The 17686-nt window shown below is 38.5% G+C and overlaps 2 protein-coding genes across 5 annotated transcripts in view; one reads left to right on the forward strand and one right to left on the reverse strand.

Annotated features, from left to right (window-relative positions):
- LOC120954733 (zinc finger protein jing homolog) overlaps nt 1-17686 on the forward strand; it is a 156627-nt gene that overhangs the window by 63916 nt on the left and 75025 nt on the right. The gene's annotated exons all lie outside the window — the stretch shown is intronic.
- The window catches only part of LOC120958193 (glycine receptor subunit alpha-4), a 40898-nt gene that overhangs the window by 16118 nt on the left and 7094 nt on the right, over nt 1-17686 (reverse strand). For all 4 annotated transcript variants that reach the window (XM_049609301.1, XM_049609300.1, XM_049609299.1 and 1 more), the window contains exon 3: nt 7389-7465. In XM_049609301.1, coding sequence (XP_049465258.1) covers nt 7389-7465 — 77 coding nt within the window. The remainder of the gene's footprint in view (nt 1-7388; nt 7466-17686) is intronic.

Raw genomic sequence — 17686 nt, forward strand, 5'->3', positions numbered from 1 at the left:
CGTTGAGGGATCTAATTCATTCGGGTCGGGTAAATAGAGCAATGGCTGTGTAGAGTAATTAAGCGAAACAACCGTCAAGCAGGTCCTAGATCTTTTACCAATGAATGTAGTGAACCTTTGTTTGAAGCATTTGTTTGGCGCCTGATATTGTTAACCTACTTTTGCTGACTAGATTTTTTTAAAGATTTTTTTTTTATAAAACCAAATGAGTTAGTTTCAGAAAATATGTTCCCCTTAATTCAAGCATTGATGTTGTTTTTAATTTATATGTTTTTTGTTAGAAAATTAGTAGCGTTTGGATTTGATAGGTGTACGAATGAGTAAAATCGTCTTTTGTAAAACTTAGAAAACCTCGTATACGTATAAACGAGTTGTTTGAACGATGGACAGAACGGCGTCGGAGCCCGAGTCGGCTCCGACCGGCTCCAGACAATTTCGGAGGTTATACCTATCCAGACTGTCAGTTATTGCTACAGGACGATGATCAGAATGAAATTGATCTTGCATGTCCACGTAGAAGCTTTGTTTATAATATATCGCCAGGTCAACTTATATAAAAATTATTTCGTGATCTTCACATAACCTATGTCCATGAGTAAGGCATTTGATATTCAAAGGATTCATTGTAGCTAAGTCTTCTAATAAAGATGGTAAACTATGAATAGAGAAATATGTTTAACGGTTTGTACCGTTTTTGTGGTATATATTAGGTTGGTAAAACGATTGAACTAGGCACAGCCTTTGAGCAAGTGTAAGAGGCGACACTAACGGATTAGAAGAAAGTAACGCTTTCATCGAAATGCATCTTTCATATGATTTTCTTTTTATTTTATTTTCATGTTCACGTTAAGCAATACGGAAATGCCGTCCCTCCTGAATTAAAAAAAAAAAAAAAAACAAGCATGTTCATGTTATGTCTATTCCTGACAATTGTTACTCCCTTCAGCTGCTTATTTGCCTAGTGACCCCGCTTAATGAATTACAGTTATTATAAATTAAAGCTTCCATAGTACACTTGGCTTGTTCGCCACATTCTCAAATATCAAATATCAATCATCACATGATCGATGATCATCAAATTATCAAATTTATTTAAAGACCTACTCCAAAACATCAAGAATAACTCATCATTAGTATTTCTTCAAACAATCAAACAAGAAAACAATTCTTCACCAGAAACCCTTGGCTATGTAGAAAGTACTGATTTGCTAAAATGCCAATATCTGCAAAATTGGGCGAGGCAACGTCTAGTTTCTTCACAGATGTTTTTGATTTAAAGATGCAAAGCTTTGCCGCGGTAGAAATGAGACCACGGTGTTTTGCGGTGTTTGAATTTGGCATGATATCAAAGATGCATGATTAACACAATTTATAGAAAAAGGGCACACTATACTCTTTAACTTCTAAACTGATAGACATATCTTCATAAACTAAACATCTTTGATCTTTAGCCGATTTCGTGGTGCAGTGGTCAATTTGTACGACTTAAGAACATGCCCATCATAGGTTCAAGCCCCGGAATGGACCGTGCCACCATATGTAGTACTGACTATCCTGCTATGGGGGAAAATCAATAAGTCACTGAAAACCAAGCCCACAAGTAGTGGTACAGGCAGGCCTTGACCGACAACGGTTGTTCAGCTAAAGAAGAAGAAACATCTTTGATCATTGAGAATAGATTAGAACCTTTCTATAACATATTAATTTTTAAAAATTGGTTGAAAATTGTAAAAGTTAAAATGGTTTGAAGAGCTAAAAAAAATAGTTATCAAGCTTTTTTCACAACTTAAGAATTTGAGATTCTATATCTTAATAATTACAGGCACTCCCCTATATAAGTTTATAATTTTTTACCTTTTAAAATAGTTTTTAAAATCCCACCAAAAGGGAAATTATTTTGCATTTGACAATTGATATGTTGTCAAATCAGTACAATTTGCTCAAAGGACTGTGAAATTTTGAATATTGCGTATATCGGGGAATACCTGTAATATCAGTAAAGTTTGAAATTGTAGATAACATTGCTTTATTCGGATTAAAGGAATATGCAATTCAATTTGTTAACTTTCATCTCGGCTGCTGTCCACTGTGCGTTGATGCGGAGCCGGTTCTGCCGGGTTAGTCCGGAGTCGTTAGTGCGGCCAAAAACTTCCATCACCAATTTGTTACGAAGTTGCAAAGTTACCGATCATAAACGTCATAGATATCATTTAATTTCGTTTGTTATTTGGTAAGATTTAGTGACGTTGATTAAAAATGCATATATTTATGATTTAACTAAACATGACATGAATGAAAAAAAAGGAAAATGTTTGCTCTAAAAACTCCTCGAAACTATGAAAACCTTACATAATACTTTTTTGATACAGAAATTCATTTTTTTTATTTCTAAAACGTTACAAAATTAAGCAATATAATGAAACTCCTTAATGTAAATAGAGTTTTAACAAGAACTAGGAATATAACAACTAATACAGCTAACATCTTCTTATTGATGACATTTTGTTGATAATATAATATACACCTGTCTTAAGTTATCCCAATTATAATATTATAATCTAACGTAAAAGCATGATACATATTGATAAATGAATACATAGCTGTTTTAATTGTTAACAACAATATAAATAGAATTTAGTAAATTACAAACTTATGCTAGATTGTATGATACTAGGTGGTAATTTAAAATGGTAATTTTTCAATACTAATTAATGGATAAATTTCTTCGATTCCGCATAAATTACGAGTGGATTGGGTGGAGAGAAAGAAACAGCAAATAATATTTTCAAATTAAAGTTATGATAAGCCTGCATCTTTGCTGTACTCCGTTTCAAACAGCACCAAAGTAATCGCTACAAATGGCTTAGTTGTCAACTTGCCAAAATGTTGTGCTGGAAACTGAACGAAAGCGACAAATGAAGCACTCTCTTTTTTGTTGTGGGCCATGAATGTTGGCGAGACAAAATGGAAAGATTATTGTTTACCATTTCATTTCTTAATTAAATACCATCAGGAGGATTTCCGATCCCCTCCCCCCCCCCCCCCCCCCCACGACCAGGTTTGTGTGTTTCTGTTGCTCGTATATGGATAACACTAATACTACACGAAAAGGAACTACACGAAAAGGAACCAAAAAAAGTTACCACTACGTGAGGTTGCAAAGCATAACGCGTAAAGTGATCAGGATTCAGTTTTAATCTAAGCCAATCAAATTTAAAGCACTTTTCGATTGCAAACATGATTGGCGTAAAAATCAAAACCGATCGACTGTTTTGGGTACCGTGGAATTATTTATGAGCATAAAGAAACTGAAACACGAACAGAGAGAGATAGAAAACATTGGATAAACGAGAAGGGACATTTGAAACTATAAAAAATCAGTCCATAAAAAACATGGTCTGATGTTTCCCGACAGGCAATTCATTTGACTGACGTGTTGTGAATTGTGCTTGAATGGCTAAGCTTTCCTAATGATGTCCGAATCAATATTTCATTAAGTCAAATTAGCATTCAATAGACTGATAATAATTCGTTTGCGTTGGAGAAATCAGTTTGAAATCTGCTTGTTATATTGCATAGCATGTGTAAAGCCATTATTATGCAGTGTATTTATTTTCGTATCGTTTTTTTTGTTTTAGTTTAATTTAAATCGTTGCATTTTCGATCATAATAAGTCTTCTTTATTTGATAGAGTTTGCTTTATAAGTAAAACTCATACAGCCAATCTAGTTCCGTTCTTGACAAATTGTTCATATCAAATGTCAACAATAAAATATTAATAAAATAAAATGTAAACTAATCGTGATGGAAACTTAAGCTAAGATTTGACACTTTTTTGTGTGCTTACACTTAAAAAAAGGTGGAAAAGTTAAAGTTTTAAACATTATTGAATAAACTATGCTAAATGAAGTCATATTTATTGCATACAAATATTAGAACGGAGTCTTCACGTAAGTATCTCTTTAAATTAGTATAGGGTATCTCCTAAATACAAGTATCTCTGCCAATAACAGCTCGTTGGATTGTTTATTGATTAATATGTGTTGTGAAACATCGTACTTGTATGGTAGTGTTGATTCCGCATAACATAAATAGCAACGTCTAAAGCTACCCGCTACGTTCCAAAAGATTGACGCGAGCCAATATATCACCACGGATGCAGCTATTGTTTTGGGCAACGAAATTTCGCGCATCAAATAAAAGAAACATTCACTCGAGGGAAAGGAGCATAGTACCCTTCATCACGCAATGTGTGTTCCTCCCTCCGCTCCCCCCCTCCCCTGACATTAGGTTAAACATCGGGGGATTCCCAAGACGTGGTAACATTGGCACCTACGCTTTGATTAATAAATGATGCAATGCAGACGAATGGATTATTCTGGCGTTTGGTAGGTGTTGGCATCGCATTCTTTTTCTCTCTAATGACAGCTACGATTTGTAAGAAGCACCCCCGGGGTACCATTTTTGCAACACTAACATAACGAGCTTAGGTCGTTAGCTTAAGCTTTATGCAAGCTCGAGAAATTATGAGTTTGAATATGAAAATTTGCTATACTACCGCGGTATGCAAAAAAAAAGGATTAGTTGTTGTTCTCTGTGGTGTAGTTGTCCATCGAAGTGTAATATTGGAACCGTAAGGATAATTAACATGCACATGTACTCTACCATCAATCATAATTGATATGGGGAGACACTACAGAAGCATATTTTCAAGTTTTTTGCGCGTAACGATTCTAGATTTAAGCACTTTGACTCAACTTTCCAATATTTTAATCATTACAAATCGTCAGATTCATATCTGTCTTGGTTTTTATAATGATCAATTTTTTAAAGAAACGTTTAGTAACTAACCAAGGAAACTAACTAGTAGTTTTTGAAATTTCGAGACAAAGTTTATCAATCTGCTTAAAATTGCAACTTTTAACAACGCATGACAAGGTTAATATGATTTTTAATGATAATTTTGTTTGTAACAGTTGATACTTAATAAAACAGTAAATTAACATTAGCCTGAGGTCAAATCATTGAAAACCTCATCTAATCCTTACAATCGTTGTGGTTTTGCCTTATCTTTTGATGTGTTTGTTCTCTTTTTATCTTCTTTTCCTTTTTTCAAAATGTTACAATGATTTTGCTTGAAGCAAGCACATTTTGACAGCATGTGTTTGATAAATGTTGACAATCGTTTGATCGTTGACATTATACAATTAAAAATTCCTTTCAAATTGGCGACCATCAACGTCTCAAAACAGAAGGCAATAATCGAACATATGACTCCAACACCCAAGATCGTCCAACAAATAAGCAAATCGTACACTTGAAACGCATTCACTGTATCGCCACTAGACACTTTCCACCCTCCACCGATAGGAACTATGTCCTCTTCACGGTTAAACAGGTTTCGCGTCGTCCAGTATCGAAAAAGATCGCCTTCAATAAAGGCTGTCCAGTGAAAATCAAGCAACTCATCGAACGGTGAGTAATAGAAAAGTACGAACGTATCCTGAAACGGGGCCAATCGTTCCTGTACCAGATGGACCACATCCCACCGCACACGGCTCCAGTGTTCGGCGATATCGCACGGTATCAGCATGTGATACATGGTGGGTTCGTCTTCCATCCGTCCACTGTACTGTACCGCACGCTCATGCGAAAAGTTAAGCGAGCTGATCTTTTTCACGTAATGACTGACGTAAATGGGTAGCTCTGATCGGTTCACTTCATCTACTGTACGAAACTCAGGATAAAACAGTATCTTTGAAAGGCGTGCCGTCATTACCGACTGATAGACAGTTAGGAGAATAAGACTGGCATAGATGTAGCCTGTAAGGATACAGTTGCCTGCCGTGGTTTCAGCTCCCGGTGTCCTTGGAGGCCCATTGATGAACGTTTGGAAGATGTCAAAATTGACACTAAGAAATGTGCGTCCCCGTAGGTAGCCGTACCGTTGCAGGAAGAAACTCGTCAGCTCTGAGGCAAGCAAAAGCGCCAGCCAGACGTTCCATCGGAACGGATCAATCAACAGTCGGATGAACGGGATACGATCACTTTTGGGAGAGAGGATGCAGTGATAACTGAACTGCTTTAGTGGAATCCGTCGGATCGGGTGTGTCTGGAAGGAGTCGTACACAATGCCAAAGTCCATCGGTTTATTCTCTCGCCATTTGTGCAGATTGTCCGTGTGGATACGATAGCGGGCATTGATACGACGGCTCAGTACATCGATGAAGTACCAGTATCGGTTTGAGCGTTGCAGCCGTTTTGCTTGGTCTCCACGTGTAAAGTACACCGTCAGCTCATACCCTTGCAGATTGCGATACTGTCGACGGAACAGTTGCTCGAGCGTGGTGAACGAAGGCCGTTCTGGATTGTGAAAGATTACCGCTTGCATAAACGGTTCAAATGACACGCAGTCAAACATTCCCCGCATATCGTAGAACAGTACGACAATATTATGCGGCCTATTGTACTCCTCGAAACGAAACATACCAAATGCGTTAATGTTTCGGTAACGCTGAAAAACAACCACAACAAATCGCGCAGTGCCGAAACGATACACTTTCCAGCTGAGAAACGATTTAAACGCTTGAAAATCCTGTACGATGGAGAAAGGGAAGACATCAGTAGGCAATCAGCTGAGCTAATCCTGCAGCTGAACAGTCACTTACGGCTGGCGAGTTGTTGACAAAGATGACGAAGTACTTCTTGGACGTCATAAACTGCTCGAGCAAATCATCCTCCATGGTTATCTGATGGGCACAGCTTAACTCAGTTAACCCATTTAACACGGTACTTAGGATGTCGTTAGCTTGCGAATCTTCATGAAAGCGCATAAACTTGAGTTGATATACGTTATCGTTTGCACAGACCGGTCGTAATAGGGTTAACAGATAGTTCGCTACTGGCGCATCCGGGTGAAGATATAAACGGCTCCAGGAAGGTGTAAATAGTTCCTGCCGAAAAGCGCTCGAAAGTTCCATACACACTAGCATGGTAAGCGATAGTAACAGAAGTAACGTTCCTAATGCAACCATCGTGCAGGTTCAGCGGCCAACTGATGGTACATTTAATTTTGACTTCAAAATAGTCATTTTTTCCAAAGAATCAAATATCACTACACGGTAACAATTTAGTTAATGGAAACTGTTGCAATGATATGGAATAGATATGTTTCTGTAATAAATATTTGAAAAATATGATTCCAATCTTTCGTGGTGACGTTTTGCCTTTCTATTTTGACGTGCATTGTTTGCAGGGACTAGTTGCTCCGCGCGTGAAAGCAACTTTGTTTCAAGCGTAACATTACAATCATAAATTCATCAATTCATAAATAAAAGTAAATATTCAAGTAAAAAAAACTTTCTTAGACGCTAATAATGTGGGCCTACCTTTTACATAGTCTTCCGGCAGTACTACCCGTGGTTTGAGTGTGTAATTTTTGGCTGCCACCACCTCCTTCAGCAAGCTGCAACGAAACCGGAAAAAGGATAAAACGCGCATCAGACACACTGTGATCTATTTACAAACGCAGAACAAAATCGGAAATGAACCGATTCCGCCACATCCCGGAAGTGTTATTACTCTAATGGTATTAATCTATTATTGAACACGCTGTAGCGCGCCCCGAGAAAGACGAGAAAAAGAATCCCTGATCGAAGCTCCGATAGCGAAGAACCCGGTGGGATTGTTGCGGGGAGTGTTTATACGAAACGCAAATTTGAGTTCCTTCTCTATGCGTGTGTGTGTTTATGTCTCGTGTATTTATACACCTTTTTGGTACCATTCCCATGGCACACATCATAGCGTAATAGCACTAACAGTTCTTGTCAGTGATCCAGCGGTCGAGAGAGGACAACGCCATGTGGCGCAATGTGTGAGGCGTGTCAGGATTCGACCGGAATGAAGGCGTCCTGGTGGGAAATGAATTAGCATAAAATGACGATACCGATAATGCTAACCATTTCGATAGAGAGAGAAAAAAGAGAGAGAAAGAGGTAGGATCCAAAGTTCGCTTTCACAAGCGTCGCAATTTTGTTGCACGTTATCGCTGCAATTGAGAGGCACATAAACTACCGGCGAATAGAAAAGCACCGGACGGCATGCCGGACAATTTCCGTCTCATGAATGAAATGATTCTTGATGTATGAAAAAATCAACATAACTACTAGTTCTTCACTTGGACTAGTTCTAATAACTAGTCCTTTAAATGGCCAATTCTATCAGAAATCACAGTGGGAACAGTTTACCAGAAAAACATGATTCATGAGTTCTTGAGGTCATGAGTTTTGCAAGCAACTTTGTTCTCTATTATATACAACTGAAGTCGTGGAGCTGCCCACTAGGATTCATGAGAATGGCTCAACAAAGCATTTTTATGAGAATACAATATGAAAGAACAGTTCTAGGAAAAGCATACAAACAATTGTTAATGAGCGAATATTCGTTCCCGGAGATTTTGGACTTCAGCAAGATGAAGTATAATGGTTGTGCAACCTTTACTACCGCAAAAGTGAATAATAAATTGGAGAAAATGAGCCACTTTGCTGAACCGTTTTCTAGGATTTGATTTTTTTTCTTCACAAGGGAAGAACATTTAATTATGTTTTAACTAAATTATATATTCCAATTATCTAACTAGTTAGGCTTGAACAATTCTTCAAGTGAACATAAAAATCATGCTAACAATCATTTGCACGATGCTCAAACATTTGCGAATCTCACATAGCTATAGCATGTTTCCAAGTAACGTTACACTTAAGTAAGGCAGAGGTTTCGACGAGAAACGATAAAAAAATCAATGATCAATTATACAACAACTAACATATTTTCGATGCTTGTACCTAACTATGGGATATTAGAGAATAAAATGTGAGATTTAAAAAAACGCATTTGATCTTGATTACCCATGTAGCTCATAATCCTATGCTTGGAATGTACTGGTAGTCCGCCTGATAAATACGCAGTATTTGAAATACGCGGATTTTGAGATATAGTCTGTTCCCGAGACACGCGGTTTATGCGTTCCCAAAACATCTCCGTAATACAGGTTGGCCCCAAAATACGCTATTAATGCGCTATTAATAATCAAAGTCTGGGGTATGATCCATACCGAGAATTTAACCTCTGACATTCATGTTGTTAGGTCGTAAAACTGGATTAAGGGACTGGATCAACTGAGGTGCCAAATAAACTGATGTGCTGAAACATAAACGTTGACCTTTTAAAATGTTCAAAGACTTTTCAAATTCTTCATAGATAAAAACAAAATTAAATATTAGTTTCTACATCATCGTAATTTTTTAAGGTTTTTTTTTTCTTGTCAGAATTGATTTTTAGAACAACGTTATCCAGGTTCTTGAGTAAAAAAATGCATAAAAAACACACAAATGGCACGCGACCAAGGGCATCCTCGGTCGATTTCGTCAGATCACGTTTTTTGTTTGCCAACGCAAAAATGTAAACGTCATCCACTAACGATACTCATCGAGTTTCGACGCCACCTAATGGTTTTAATCAAAATAAATTGTATTATCTGTGGCTAGCATCTATTGCGCGCACTGCTCCCGGTCATGATGGTCGGAGCATTGGTGGATTATTTTTTATAATTATCAACCAAGCCAGACAGCGTACCACTACTGTCACGCAATGGGACGCTACTAGCATATCGAAGCGAGGCAAACGGAACATCGCGCGACAACTGTGTGGTTTATGTGTTTTTGCCAGCACGAAAAATGACACGGGCGCGAACATGAAAGCGCGTTGATGATAAACGGACGATAATAACCCCATCATTTGACATTCCATTCCGTTTCAATTCAACTGCACATGGTAGAGATAGGGTTGTTTTGTACGGACGTGTACCTTGCGGCGTGATCGGATTTGCCCGCATCAATCCTCACCGTAGGACTGTCGGGATGAGTTATTTTGTTGCACCGGTGCAATTATAACGAGCCCGGAAGCGGTTACCGTTTGCATGTGTCCGCCTTCATCCAAAGCAATCAGATCGTCCTGTTATTATTCTATTCGTCTATGTCTAATATGCTCTTTGAAATTAGTTCTTATTTTACAGAGAATGAAAACGAAAAGCTCTACACTGCTTACATCAAAGTACTACTACTACTACCAAGTAATGAAAATTGGAATTGAAAAAATTAGTCAATCAAAGATAAATTAAAGAAATATCACAATCTCTATTCTTAAAATCACGGAGTTGAATATTTCGATTTAGTCTTTTCTACATCTGGGACTAATGCATTATGATTTTATTTATATAGTTGAGTTTCCATTTTTACAAAGGAGATTGTCTAAGACAGACATATTAAACATACGGCCTGTGAAAGCATTCAATCCGGCCTGCGAAGAATTTGGGGAGTAATTAAAAAAAAAAAACAGAAATATATTGTACATTATAAGACAGAAAAACGAGAGTGCTAATTTCAGTGCTTAGTAGTTCGATTTACGAAGCGTAGAGTAAGTTACTGCTACTGACTTCTTTGGATAGGGAACCGCAAATTATTGATAAGTGGCCGGACCCTACTGTCGGACGTCATATTTTAACCCATTTTCTGACTTTGACACTTTCTGAACAGTTCGTAAATTATGTTTCGAAATACCACATTCTTCACTTCACTGATCAGGGCTTCTACAAAAAATCAAGCCGATACATTTATCCAAATACTTTAAAATATAATGAAAGTAAGTGCTTAAAAAAAGATGTGAATTTTACGACGTCAACTGGGACAATCGATGTGGAAAGATAATATTCTGATACGAGATTTAAAGAACTGTTCACGAAGTCTCAAAATCAGCACATAACGTTTGAATTAAAAAAATGTCAATTTTTCATGTGTTTCTTTTAACCTACGCTTACGAAACGTAAATTGCATTCTCAATAATAGTATCCCATGAGCCAGCAGACAAAACTTAACACCTCTATCAGTCGAACTCTAGCCGTGATGGCCAAACAAGTTGAGCAAATTCGTTTAGCATCGTGCGCGATTAAAGAACTGCTCCCCGTAGCGTCTAAAACGGACTCCGTGCGGCAGTTTGAACATCGTATAAGCCTGTTTCAGCACTTATAACATAACATCTTGGCATTATTGAACAATAATCAGAGTATCGAAAGTAAGCCAAATTCCGAATGGCCAACAACTCTGAACGACTTGCGGTTCTGAAGGAAGCTGATATGAAACCCAAGGCCGCGAACCGGCCCTATATCCCCCAGCTGCGTCCCATGGAATTTTACTGGACCAACATGATACAAAACTTCTACTCCAACATTTTTGTCGCCAAAACTGATGAGGATTTGTTAAAAATCGAAGGTAGATCCCAAAAACATGCCTACACGCATGTCTACGTCCGTCAGGGCGAAAATCCGGATAACTGACGACAGGAAACTCGCAAGTGTAGAATTGATTTTAGGTCTAACGATAAGACTATTATGATTTTGGCCGATCGGTGTAGTGGGTGAAGGACAAAGGTGAAGGATAAAGTTATATCATAGAATATTTCTAACGGATCATGTCTAGTAACAAACGGATCATTTGAGTCATTGGTATACCTTGAAGATGGTCATTTAAAAAGGTTTATTGGAGCAGCAAGCGAGCAAGAATTGAATGTTTTCTTAAATACGTGCGTTGTCAAATATTAAATTGTACACCAATCCCATTCAAAAGATTTCGAAATATATATCTGTATCTTCTAAATATTGGAGTGCATTCGTTGTTACAAAAATAGTGTCCCTTAAGTGAAACTTGATTTGTTTGAAAATGTCTTTTACTTTATTTTGTTTGCTACTCTAAATTAACGACTTCTTTTTATACTTCTTTGGCTCAACAGCCTTTGTCAGTCAACGCCTGTCTGTACCACTTGGGGGCTTGGCTTTCAGTGACTTATTGATATCCCCCCATAGCAGTATAGTCAGTCCTACGTATGGCGACACGGTCCATTCAGGTCTTGAACCCATGATGGTCATGATTTTAATCGTACGAGTAGATGACTGTACCAAGAGACCGGCTAACGACTAGATCATGTTATAATCTTTCAGCATAATACTGTTGAAGATTATTTGTTAATGTGTCAACCACAAAAATAAAGTACTTTCCCAATACGCCTTTATTCATCATTCATTGATTGGTTATTTAATTATTATTACTATTTTGGTGCTAGACACCGATGCCCACTAAAGATGACAGTCAACGTGTTAAAAAGACTGCCTTATTGCTAGATACGACTACGTAAAGAATTTTTATTCATTCAAGCAATGAAAAATAAATCTCAAGCTATTGAAGGCTTTTCGTACTGCTTTGGATATCTTTATTTGTATCCAGTTTTAAGGATCATCAATATTCACGTTTTCTTTGCTGCAGATACATAACAAAAGCTCTACCACAAACATACGTTTCAGACAATTTCCCGTTTCCGTTCTTATTTCGCGTTTCGATTCACTACCTTATGGTTTGGGCCTACCGCAATAGACGTGCCAAGTAATACTGAATCGCAATAAACAACACCTGAATCGCATCGCCCGACAAGCGACCATTAGTTGTTTGGCAGAATAGTTGCTATCCTGCTGAAAACAGCTTTATTATGACAAGCCAACAAAACCCACCACTATACCACGATGACGAGTCGCGTGTGTCTGTCCGGTTCGGTAAGCTTTTATGTTCGGAAAGCATCGTGCAAGAATAACCACACAACCACACAGTGAACAGTATCAAGGAGAAATTGTTTACCACCCAAGTTGAGACTTTAATTTCGTCAAATTTCAGTTTATGCCTGTTCCCGGGGTGGTTCAGCGTTCGATGGCTGTAGTAAAGTTTAGCGTCAGAGCGAGTGAAGCAACGCAAACTCGCCTGTCGTTGCTTTGCGCTACCGACACAAGCAATGTGAATAAAGTTTAAGGAACTTTCTCTGCCTCAGGCAGGCGCATGGTTTTAAAATAATTGCACTTCAACACGAACATGTGAATCAGATGTAGGCCCTTTTCCAATGGCTAACGTCCAGTTTTATGGGACATTTTCCTGGACCATCTTCGCACAATTTATGACGTTGCTCGCACACCGTTGTGTTGGTCAACGCTTTGGGAGAGATTTTTTTGTTTATTTAAATAATGTAAAGCATGAAACATTTCATAATGCACATGTTGAAACATTTCATAAAACAGCATGTTTCATATTCATATTCATATTCATATTCAAATTTATTTGTCTACCTTTTGGTTACACAAATACTTAAATAATACTTATTACCTAATTTCCTAACCTAACAAAAATGAACAACAAATTATCTAAAATTTGAGAAAATTTTTTTTTAGAAAATTAGAATTTAAAATTTAAAAATTAAAAATTAAGGCAGCACGGGATTATGGAGGGTTCTAATGCGGGATCGGAAAGAGGATAAGGGAAGGTTGAAATCAAACATAGAATATACACAGTTAAATCGACGAATTGCACGAAGAAGGGGGTCATTACGGCCCACTGCCGTTTCGCTAAAACTCAATGAAGCAAATGTTTTGCTTTATTTAAACTATTGTTTCCATTTTTAACTGAATAATTAAAATGTGTTGTACTTATTCCCATGTGTAAGTGAAAGCTATGTACGCTTATAAGGTTTTTTTGTTACTGGACCATTTCTGTACCATCGGCCAAATTATTGCCATTTCCTGTGTAACAGTCAACGATAATTGCAGTTTTACTTCTACCCTTCATTATACGCCGGCAGGATCGTTCGAAAACAACCTGCAAAGCGTCCCAGAAAAGTGTTCTAAAATGCTCCATTTTCCGTCCGCGGTGCATTCGGTCGATACACGTAAAGCAAAACATTTTACAACAACTTGTAGTTGACCGCTTTGTGTGTTGGCTGTTTGTGGGGAAAGACCATGGAAAGTGACTGTTCGGAAAACCCACGGAATATTGCAAACAAAACAAGAAGGCATAACACAACAGGCACCAACGTTCAGTGTCGGGATGGATCGGCACATGATGTATGTTTCCTTTGCATGCACTCGATGCCGAACTTGAAGATAAGACGAAGCCAAGACGGACCGGTCCGTTTGCCAACCGACTGCCAGCTCATTTAAATGTTTCTGCTTCTTCTTGCGAGCTGAAAAAATAAGGCTTCATTTTAAGACATCATTCCGTTCACGTGAATTTGGCTGCCATAAATTAACACCACCAACCTACCCCAAGAAGTTCCTTGGAAAGAGTACAATAAATTTACATTTACTAACGAACAGTTGTCTAACACAGTGTTTGAATGTGCTTGATTTAATAAAAGCATTGGAACAATCCGTCCGTCTGAGACACCTGGGAAAATATTTGCATAAATCATCAACTTGATTGTAGCCCGAATTTATGAAGATCATATTTTTCAATGATTTTTTGCAAACCAACCCGAGTTTCACAATGGTTAATAATTTTGGATTTCGAAAACAATTAAGTTTGATGATTTAATTTACCACAAAAGATGTTATTTAACCAAACTATAAATATAATATGTAAACTGATTTCAGATCTTATTCAAAATCTTAACACCTTCCTCTTTAGGTTTATAGTTTATCCTTACATAGGCAAAACTTCTCTTTAGGCAAACATAACAATATATTTCAAACTTTGTAGCAAACTATACCAAAGCTATTGATTGAAACCCCGTTAATGAGATGACACATTAGAGGATGAAACTTTTTCAATTAAAGACGATGATTCCGAGTCACGAAGCGTTAGGTGAGTTGTTTATCCAACAAGATTGTTGCCGTTTCATAAAGTTGCTTTCCTAAATTATTTCCTTTCGTGACCATAAATGAAGGTTGTTGGATGGAATTTGTCATTTTCCTATTCCTGAGTTTTGTAGCCACAAACCACAAAATGCACGACCGCTCTGTGTATAGAATGCCTTCAAGGTCATTATAAAAGTAAACTTTTTTACACAAAAGCTAAATGTGTACACAAAAGCATATTCATCACAGAAAAGTAGAAAAGATGCAAACAACAATTTATTGGCATCTAAAACAAGCTTTCGTGCAAGCTCCCACGCAAGAGTTTGTTAAAGATTAAGAACCATATGCTGCAGCACTGAACGGAAATCTGGGCGCTCCCCAAAAGTCATTTCGCTTTGTTCGTCTCGTTCGTCTTTATAAATAAGAGAATGGCCAAAGTTCTTGCCCAGCTGCCCGTCGTAGGTGGCGGAAAACCAATGCCAATAAAATCTTTGGCCGAGCAAACCCATTCAATCGGAAGCAGAAAGCTACACAGCATCTTTGGCATCTTCACTCTGCCCAAATTCAAATCTTCCCAAATGGACCTTCAATGAGCTGTATGCATTATGCAGCGCGTAGAGCAGACGGCAAGAAGGGTTCGAGAACCCTCCGGACAGCCACTCTGGAGACGTCGATGCGGTCACGAGCTCGCCCGACAAAGAAATGATATGGCAAGCTCACACCGCCGCGCATGGCATTGGCAGACGACCCGAAATAGATCAACCGGTGCGTAATGATGGCAGAAATCAGTGTCCATTCCAATTCCTAACCGTTGCACGCAGCAGGGGGGAAAATAACCGCAGTGCAAAACCGGAATCAATGCATCCGGAAACGGTTCCAGCGTGTATCGCAACCCTTGCCTAACATTCTTTCAAACGGCAGACGGGTTGCTTTATGGGCATAGGAAGGGTTTATTTATTTATTTTACTCCATTGTTTGCTGCGTTGGTTTGAGTTCCCCTTCTCTTGCCACGCTACAGGAAAACTGCTGTTCACGCATTCCGGTAGGTCATGGTTCCGGAGTGCAAGCGGAAGAATCAAAACTTCCGCGACCTACCTTGCCCGGGCCCACCTAATGTGCCACTTTCTTCGTCCCGATGAAGGGCGTCCTGGTGAAAAAATTTTAGCATAAACCTATGCGGGCGCATGCAGAAAAACGTCAAACTTTCCATACCACGCATTACCTTTACCTACCCTCAAGTGAAAAGGAAAAAGATTAGAGGGCCGAAGTAGAGGGACGGTAAGTGAGTGAACTCCAACAATCCTGCCCGTTAAATGAATGGTGCAGGGGGAGTTTGATGTTTGTTCACCAGGCAGGCGCAGCGCACACGGCAGAATCGAACCAAGCGCTCATGAATTATTTATAATGGGAACATTTAATTCCTTGCTCCACACGCCCTCTGGGGGAGAAGGGTTGGCCTGAGGGATAGGGAGTGTGGTGGCACTATTGTTACACACGTTACCTTGTCGTTGAGTCCATTTTCCTTTCCTGAGGTGGCCTGTGTCCTTATGTTTATGGAATGCGTCGCTGCAGACTTTTGTGTGGTGGTAGTGAAAGAGTGAACGTTTGTGCGGTTACAACCCTACTGGCAGGTTCGTATGTAGTTAGTACGTTAGCTTGTCCCCCTTTCATTGGCACGTGCGGTCTGCTCTTTTCAATGTATCGGTTATTAGCACATGCTTAGGAACAGTACAATGTCCAATGTCAATATGTAAATAGTAACGATTTAATAATACTTTCCATTTATCACCACAAAGGACAGTAAGTGGCATTTGATTTCTGCTGTTTATCAACACATGAATGGATGGGGACTAATTTAAAAAATATAATTAAGCTTTATAAATTGAATTTATGTTGCATGCGTATCATAAGCGCTATTTTCCTTCAATTAGCTATGGACTATCTATCTTAACAACTTGTTTGGAATTAACTGCCTTCGTTTGCATTCGTTTGCAAGTGATTAGTCTTTTTCTTAAAAAAATGTTGATAGCAAAGCTCTGAAATTAATCAAAATGCAAATAATTTCACGCATGTATAAGACTAATATTCAAAAAATTTAATGATCTTTGTTTGTTGTTTGTGTTTGGTTCACTTGTATGTCTTGAGCTACATCAAACAGATATATAACAGGAATTTGGCCAGCAATAACCCTAGGAAAGTATTATTGTCTCCAATATTATTACGCAACGGAGAAAGACAGTTTTTGTCTAGTGGATGTTGTTGGTATCCATGATATTGTTAGTACGGAACACCTGAATCTGAAGGTAGTCATGTTATCAAGCCTAGTTGCACGGCGTTCAAGTGATCCTAGTTGAATAAATATTAACGGTAAAACAAAGAAAAATAATATTTAACATTTTCCTTTGTAAGACATTCTCGGTAAGACAACACTCCAATAGATTGTATAACTCAAAACTGTTTTTTTTAACTGCTTACCTATCGAGCAAGTGAAAATGAGCTAGATCATGTTCGCGTTCTTAGCGATTCACTCGCGTGCAGCTAGCAAGAGGATAGGCCTAGCCCATATTTTCCACCTACCTAAAACTCCTCTTCTTACAACTAGTGCTTTAGTGAGGGACTTACAAAAGGGCATTCAAAAAATTGACAGAAAATCAATGTCTCCCTGTCCGCTGGCTGCAACGTCCCAGACCCGCCAGTACGAAAAGTTCAACCCGTCTGGACATGTTTCGATTGCTTATCGGCTTCCCTGTATCGCTCGAGAAACACCTGGCCCCTTTTTCAGAACACGCAGCACTCAGACTAATCATCCAGACAGCTTTCGGTTGACGAGCCGGCAGAACGTTAAACTGCAATCGCGACCCAAACTTGCTTCCCATGAGAGTTGTGATGCTTTAGTAAGCGAGTTTTCTTTGAGGCTTTCTTTGGTTTTGTGTTTTTTTGTGTGTGCGGTCATCACCTTACGCGATTATA

Source organism: Anopheles coluzzii, chromosome 3, assembly GCF_943734685.1.
Source record: "Anopheles coluzzii chromosome 3, AcolN3, whole genome shotgun sequence".
NCBI lineage: Eukaryota > Metazoa > Arthropoda > Insecta > Diptera > Culicidae > Anopheles > Anopheles coluzzii.